Below are 7,508 nucleotides of genomic sequence, written 5' to 3'. Positions count from 1 at the left end.
ATCAAATAGAAATCTCTTCAGGAGCCTTCCAAAGGGCCCTAACATCTTGCTACACTTAATTAAGGTAAACACGATAAGTATTTCCGCGAGAAGAGCAAGCACTGAGAATGCCATGACGGTGAGCACAACCCAGAAAAGACTGGAAAAATGGATTGGATCTAACGGTCGAGGTCTGATTTCAATACAAGCGCTCTTGGGAAACCATCGATCCTCGATCGATTTGACTGTTCCATTCTCTTGATGTTTAAGGACGGAAAGAGAAACATCTTGCACCCAGGGGGAGTCCTTAGGAAGCGCGAAACCGTATCCTGATTTAAGGGTGGGATCTTTTATTAAACTGAAACTACAGTTCCTGTCGGAGTTAACGATTTTTCTCAGAGCTGAGTAATCTCCAACCAATCCTTGAATAATTCTGAAAGGAAAGTATTTATGTGACAAACTCAATTATGCACGAATTGTGATTGAAGTAAGTAATGAAACTATGGAATGAAAAGTGTGTTGTAAAAGGAAGAAAGAGAGAAAAGCTACTATCTTTGTACAAGCGAAGAAAGGAAATTAATATGTCAAAAACTAAGTGAAAGAGATCTAGAGAAAATCACGTGATTCATAAATATTTGTTTATAAATGATTTTCCTGAAACTCGTGCTGATGATAAGCGAAAACGCACAAAACACCAAAACACCAATTTAACTGTCGCTTCTCTGAATCAGAAACTTGAAAATTGGACAATCAAGAGATAGTTTGAAAGGAAACAACGTTACGAATGTTGTACAGAAATACAGAACAAGCTGGACGGACTTTCTGTTGTAAAGATTGTTGAAACCCAAATCTTGTACTCTTACTTTCTAATACCAAAAATTTTCTCATCCTTCGAAATTTATGACAGATATGATGGGATGTAGATCCTTACCTTTTTCTCAGCAGTGTAACACCTGATTCTAGACTTTTCAATCTGTTCTTTTGCAGGTTTACCTCATAAATTTTACGGAATGATGGGTTAACGTGATGCCTGAAATAGTCTTCTTCATTTGAACCTTGCACCGCCCCAACCATAAACGAGACAGGTTCTGAGATGAGCTAAAATCAGAAGTATGCAAATATAAATAGTAAGTCAGATCAGTTGGGACAAACCAAACCTAGAGAGCAGTTTAGTTAATTTTCTTTTTCGTCTTGAAAGGTGGCTCAGATTAAAACCCTATTTCTTGGAAGTTGTTTCAGCACCGGACTGCCGTGAGGGAGGTTCAGGGTCCAAGCCGTTCAAGACTTGACACAAACAGTCCGAGTCTGAAAATAATAAGAATTTGCTTCCTTTGCTGTGACATCTGAAAAGGGTTAGACGCTCTAGACTCCGGATTAAGGATGCTAAACCGTGGGCCTCGCCTCCTGCATCTTCTACTCACTGGTCAGCGGAAGAAATTAAAGAACCCAAACCCAAGCACTTCTCGCAAAGACTTTATAGGGAACGTCGCTCCCAGTTTTGTGGTCTTCCCTTGTCATTGTTTACACAGGCTTCCATGTAAACTAAGTGTAGCTTCAGAGCTGAAATAAACCAGCCTGTCTAAGTATTACTAACAAAGAAATAACTCAATGAAGTAATTAAGTATAGCAGTGAGTCGGTGACGAGGATGAAGGGACAGACGATTTGTCAGTCGATGGATCAGTCGATCAGTCTGTCAGCTAAGTAGCCACTCATGTTAGTGGCTTTGGAAGTCCGTAACCTGTCAATCAGTCAGCCATTTAGTCCATTTCAAATATTACAGTTATAAAATCTTACCTTAGGATCTTCAATGCCAGTTATTGGAAGATCAACCTTCTCTTGCACAAGGAATGCCGTCAGGTTAGCGCAGTACGAGTTGATCAAGAAAAGAGCAAGAAACGAGTATATACAAGACACTAGCCTTGAACTGGTGCTTCGAGGAGTTTTCTCTGGCCCAATGTCTTTTCCGAATGTCACTCCACCCACATAACTGATGGAATCTTATCAGAAAGCAAGCGAAAACAAATCTGAATATTTTGTTTAATCTGCAGTCCTTACCGATAATTTTCTTCGTTGGGAAAAATTGCTTTCAGCTTTTAATAAAGTGAATGGGGACTTTGAAAAATGCTTCAGAGGACACTTGACAGTTGTGTTGGTACATGACAGAACGGAAAACGTGTGCACTGTAGGTACCTCTGGTTGTCCGATACAAAGCCTTAGAAAAATTTTCTAAGCGGGCTTTGTATGGGAAAATGGGAGGTACTTACAGTGCACGCATTTTCCGTCCTGTCATAAAAGGTGATCCGTAGATCATTTAGACACCTAAATGGGGGCCATAACTCTCGCAAATTTCCAAACAGAGAGAGGCTCCAACCGCGTTAACCTTGACTTAATCATCCAAGAAGACCCAAGAATTTGAGATATAACCAACATATAGTGTATACCGAGTAGTGTGAATCCGTCTTCGTCACTGTCTTTCAGCATGTGACGATAGCCCTGTGGACTTTTCCTGTCCAACCACCATACCACAATGAAGACTATACAGGCAGTTGCCATCAGAGTCAGCCATAGACGTGCGTGGAACGGCTTCAACCAATGGTTTTGATTGATTACTGGTAAACAGTGGACAAAAAATATCTCAATGATATGATGAAAGGTTACTTTATCTGCCCCTAATAGGCTCTACCACATAACCAACAGATTTTATGCCCATCTTTGACCTCATGCTACTTCAGGAGGAAATACTATTTGAGGAAACCAATCAAAAAAAGGAGTAAAAAATTGTGGAAGAATTAGACTGTAAGAAGAATGCTGCAATCCAATGTCTTAGAGAATCCACTTTACCACTTCATCAGGTTCTGCTTCTCGATAACATGCTCATTAACTGCACGCACACTAAACCAAAACAATTCAGGCAATACACGAAATACGCGGGCCTCTTGCCCATCTTTTTACGACTTTTACCGACGAATTCAATAAAATGATATCAAAAATGAGGGGCAAAGAAACCACAGATTTGTACCTTCAGGTTCATTCTTGTTCACGAGAATACCAAGCTCCAGGAGAAGTGTGGGATGAGCAAAACTGATCACCTCTGCTCGACGTCTGTTCAAGCCCATTTCCAATGACAGCATCGCCTTCCTGGTGATTAACTCCTCAACGATTCCATTCCAAGAACCATCACTTTCATTCACTACTCCATACTGTCCATCGGGTGCAAAATAAATGTCTGCATCAAAATTAAGGTCTTGCTGCAGAAACGATAAGAAGTCTATTGAGATCCCGAAACAGCAAAATTTTTGTGGTGCAGAATCTGCCAAATAGTCCCCCTGGTTATATTTGTAACAGGGAACGGACCTTCCAAGACACTCCTCGGCTCCTAAAGGGTCATCTTTATAGACAAATGGTGGGTATTCGTTCACAGCCACGTGGACAACTGGTCTAGGTGGCTTAGAAATGGGCTCTATAGGTTTCCCGTTTGGAGCTATAAATCTGTCCATGGCTAGGCCAGTAGCTGTTCCCATGCCTGTACGAGACCATTTCTTCGTGCCAGCTATATCCTTTTTCAAATTCCAAACTGTAAAGGCTGTTGTATTTTCTATAGATTCTTGATCATCGAGGAGAATGCTTGCACCTGACAACGCACTCTTAGCCAGGTGTCTAACCATAGAAATTCAAAAACATAATTCAGCGTAAATTTGCGGTGAGAAACAGCACAACGCTTGTCTATCTTTGTCGTGAGAGAAAATAATGAAACTAAAAGTAATCATTAACGATTCATTCGCAATCCGCGTCCATCTTTTTCATCCTTAAACATTCTGGTTTCCTTAGGGATTATTATTTCTATGTTTGTGCCTCTCCATCTTACTACGCCAATATGTTGAAATGTGTGTCACTTCACAGGTAAATTAGCTCATTAAGAAAAAAATAACTCCAAGTTTCGCGAAGTAGCTTAAGGACATCGATAATTTTACATAATTAGATGATAAAGATGATTTTAAATCTGTTAACTAAAAACAGGACTAATTTGGATATATCAACAAAAGTTGAAATGGTAAATTGGCCACCGTAATGATTACAAAAGCTGACGTTTCGAGCGTTAGCCCTTCGTCGGAGCGAATAGAGGAATTGTGGGTTGTGTGTGCTTTTAAAGGCAGAAAATGGAGCTACGTTATTGGTGGGTGCATGGCATTATTCATGTTTTTCTCGTTGCCATGCACCCACCAATAACGTAGCTCCATTTTCTGCCTTTAAAAGCACACACAACCCACAATTCCTCTATTCGCTCCGACGAAGGGCTAACGCTCGAAACGTCAGCTTTTGTAATCATTACGGTGGCCAATTTACCATTTCAACTTTTGTTGATATATCCAAATTATTTCGTTACTCCCACCGACGCAGCCCCAAACAGTTTCTTTCGAAACTATCAGCCTTTATAAAAACAGGACTGGTTGATTCAAGTCGGTAATTTTCGAAAAAAAAATTCAAATGGCTACCTTCCAGCGACACTCCTTAATGTCTCGCGCTTGCCTTCTTTCATGCAGTCCTCCAGGTTTGAATGTTCAATGCATTTTTTGACACTTTCTTCAAAGGAAAGTTGAAACAACGACATGGCATCTCGAAGACTGTTTTCATAAACAACGCCGTCTCGATATTTCCCTGGACGTTTGAGCGTTACTTTCAACATTCCTGGAGTAATCGCTTGAGGACTCGTTGTCAAATGGCTGGTCATCTCTGTTATTACCCAAACAGTCGTCCGCTGCTTTTTGTCTGCTACCTTTTCAACTATCTCAAAGAACTGCGCATGGTCATAGTGGCTTAGCCTGCTGTGCATAATCACAGCATCGCTTTCTTGGGCAATTACTTCTCGAAGGTCAGATTTTGTGCTATTCTCAATCGCGTCGTCTACCAGCCATAGTGTCTTAAGTATTTTCCATTTCGCCTTAGAAGCGTAGTAAAACATACCATCAGCAAATATTTTTCCCTCGTAATCGGCAGAAAACACAAAACAGAAAGTCTGCCATCGTTGTTTCATAATTATTTTTTGCACTGAAGTAACATAACTGGAAATCGAAGGGAAGGCATCCTTGATAAAATCACCAGGATTTTCCTGAAATAACGGAAACATTTCAAGAATCAATTGAATGGAAAAATATCTCAAAAGAGCCCCGCCAAATTTTGAAAAGTTTTGTGACGCAAGGGACACCTTAACTTCAGCGTCAAGATCGAACAATTGGAGTCTCACCATCAAGTTTAGGAGGCTTGAGATTTCCAAAAACTTTTTTTGATTCGTCATATTTTAACCGCAATTTTTTTCTCAGCTCAACAATTAGAAAACTTCGCCGTCAAATTGTATTACATTTATCCGCACAAAAGAGCGCTGATTAAAAATTCATAGAAACAGGCATCCATGCTTATATTACCGTTTCGTTCGATATTTTAGTTGAGTTAGAATCGGACTGGAAACATTAAAGAAAAATAATATCGTGCTTGCTTTCATGTATTCATTCAATTTTAAGACGATAGTTTATGTTTTGTACCTGAGTTAAGAAAACGTCCTGATCCTGAAAAAGACCAAATGTTGGGATGCCCAAAATTTTCAAGAGTGAAGAGAAAGAAACCGAATCCTTCTTGACCTCGTGAAAAATGACTCCATCCAATAACCTATAATGACTTTGTAGGAAATGTAAAGTACCTAGGACTCCCACTTTTCTGCGTTCAATTCGAGCTACATTGGTCTTTAACCAAGTCAAGTTTATCACTTGAGATGTTCGTGGGAAATGATCCAGTTGAAACATGTGATGAATTTTCTCATCGATGCTGTCTTTATAAACTGCGTCGTGAAAAATCAGGATAGTAACATTGTAGCTCGCTTGTGAAAGACCAAACACCAAAAGAGAAAAGAGAAATGGTGTAGGTTCGAGCTTGAAAAGAAACATCGTAGTCGTTTGGAAAATATAGCGACTTCACTGAGGACGATTGTCGATCTTAAAAGTCATGGCCACGTCTGGTTTCACAAAACATCTCGCCAATCTATTATCCCTGCAAGAAACTGGTATTGTATACGTCTGAAAGATCACCGCGTGAGTTTAATAAACAATACTCATTTACGGCCACTGGGAAAAAAACTCTTAGTTCAAGGATTCAAGGACAAAGCTATGGTTTTCAATTATCCACTGTCCAAGATTCTCAGGCAGAAAATGGAGCTACGTGATTGGTGGGAATAGGGCTACCGAGCGGAATGGATGATAGATCAGAAATCCTATGATCTAACCAACCAGAAGAAGGTCTGCAACTGCAACCAGACTGTTAATGGAGTCCAGATCTGAGGCAACTTATGATCATTCCAATTCACTGCATTACTCTGGTTTAATATTTCTAATGCCATGGATATTCAAGCCTGATTTTATTCGACAAAACCAGTGGTTAGGATTTAATTTTCATGTTTGCCGACTTTTTCGCAGACTAATTATCATCTTTTCCCCGTCCTTTAAAAATAGTTTTGTTTTCGATATCGTTTTTACAATTTGTTGGCCAAATAACTGATTAAGATATCAAAAATAGTTTTCACATTAAGTCTCAAATCCCTAACAAATCATTAATGAACACTTCACGTCTCCTTGAAAAGATGAGTTTTGAGTCAGATTTAAAATAATGAATTCTGCTGACATTAACTTTGACGAATACGTTTGTATCAGTGGTTATTCAAGTTGTCGCCTGCGAGACCTTAGAACGTCGAGATCATAGCAGTGGGACTTGGATCATTTTTATATATCTTATTAACCAAGCAGGAGGGCCGTACTGGGAGAATATCGGCCCGAGGTCTTGACAGTACGGACCCAGGTCCGTACAAAAAAGACCGAGGGCCGATATTCTTCCAGTACGGTCCCGAGCAAGCTTGGTTAATAAGAGATTTATTATACGACTGAAGTTCAAAGGGACACAAGTGCGGTATCATTCGGGACCATTCGGGACACTGCCCGGCCCAATACGGAGAGAATATTGACCGGCAATAGAGCATTTTGATTGGTTGATTTTAGTTATTGGCCCTCTGACTACCCGAGTCGTGTAATAAAATCAAGTTATTTCAGCTTTGCTACGAGACGAAAACCGAAGTAATACAAATATATGCATATGTATGCCATAATATCACCAACCGTTAATGAATAGTTCACATCTCCTTGAAAAGATGAGCTATGAGCCTGAAAAATTAATTTTGCTGACTTTCATTTTCGCATAAAATTTCTAACGGCAATCAATTTTTGTTCCCAGTAAAGATCTAAAGATATTCAAGGATCTTAGTGTTGCGTATGGGGTGATGATAAGTTATTTTATCTTTGCTACGAGACGGAAAAATGCGCTATTACTGATTTGACTGGGACCACAAGTCATCCTCTACAAAGTTCTTCAGTTCTAAACTAATTTTGAAAAATAAAGGCCTGATTATTTTTAACGGATTAATTAATTCAGTGAGTAGGACTGGGATGTAGCGCACGGCCACTCTGGTCAACAAACGAAGCAGCGGCAGTTT

At 39.7% G+C, this 7,508-nt stretch overlaps 1 protein-coding gene across 1 annotated transcript in view; it reads right to left on the bottom strand.

The window, feature by feature from the left end:
* LOC148740049 (glutamate receptor ionotropic, NMDA 2B-like) overlaps positions 1–5,993 on the bottom strand; it is a 7,594-nt gene extending 1,601 nt beyond the window's left edge. The window contains exons 1-7 of the mRNA XM_088748128.1: positions 5,518–5,993; positions 4,474–5,087; positions 3,000–3,637; positions 2,422–2,589; positions 1,775–1,977; positions 911–1,077; positions 1–412 (exon numbers count right to left, since the gene is read on the bottom strand). The exon at positions 1–412 is cut by the window's left edge and continues 1,601 nt beyond it. Coding sequence (XP_088604254.1) covers positions 1–412; positions 911–1,077; positions 1,775–1,977; positions 2,422–2,589; positions 3,000–3,637; positions 4,474–5,087; positions 5,518–5,916 — 2,601 coding nt within the window. The 5' untranslated portion in view covers positions 5,917–5,993. The remainder of the gene's footprint in view (positions 413–910; positions 1,078–1,774; positions 1,978–2,421; positions 2,590–2,999; positions 3,638–4,473; positions 5,088–5,517) is intronic.
* Between the last annotated feature and the right edge of the window lie 1,515 nt (positions 5,994–7,508).

This window comes from Stylophora pistillata, chromosome 2 (genome assembly GCF_964205215.1).
Source record: "Stylophora pistillata chromosome 2, jaStyPist1.2, whole genome shotgun sequence".
In the NCBI taxonomy this organism is placed as follows: Eukaryota; Metazoa; Cnidaria; class Anthozoa; order Scleractinia; family Pocilloporidae; genus Stylophora; species Stylophora pistillata.
Note: the sequence above shows the minus strand (reverse complement) of the source record. Positions and strands in the feature narration are given on the sequence as shown.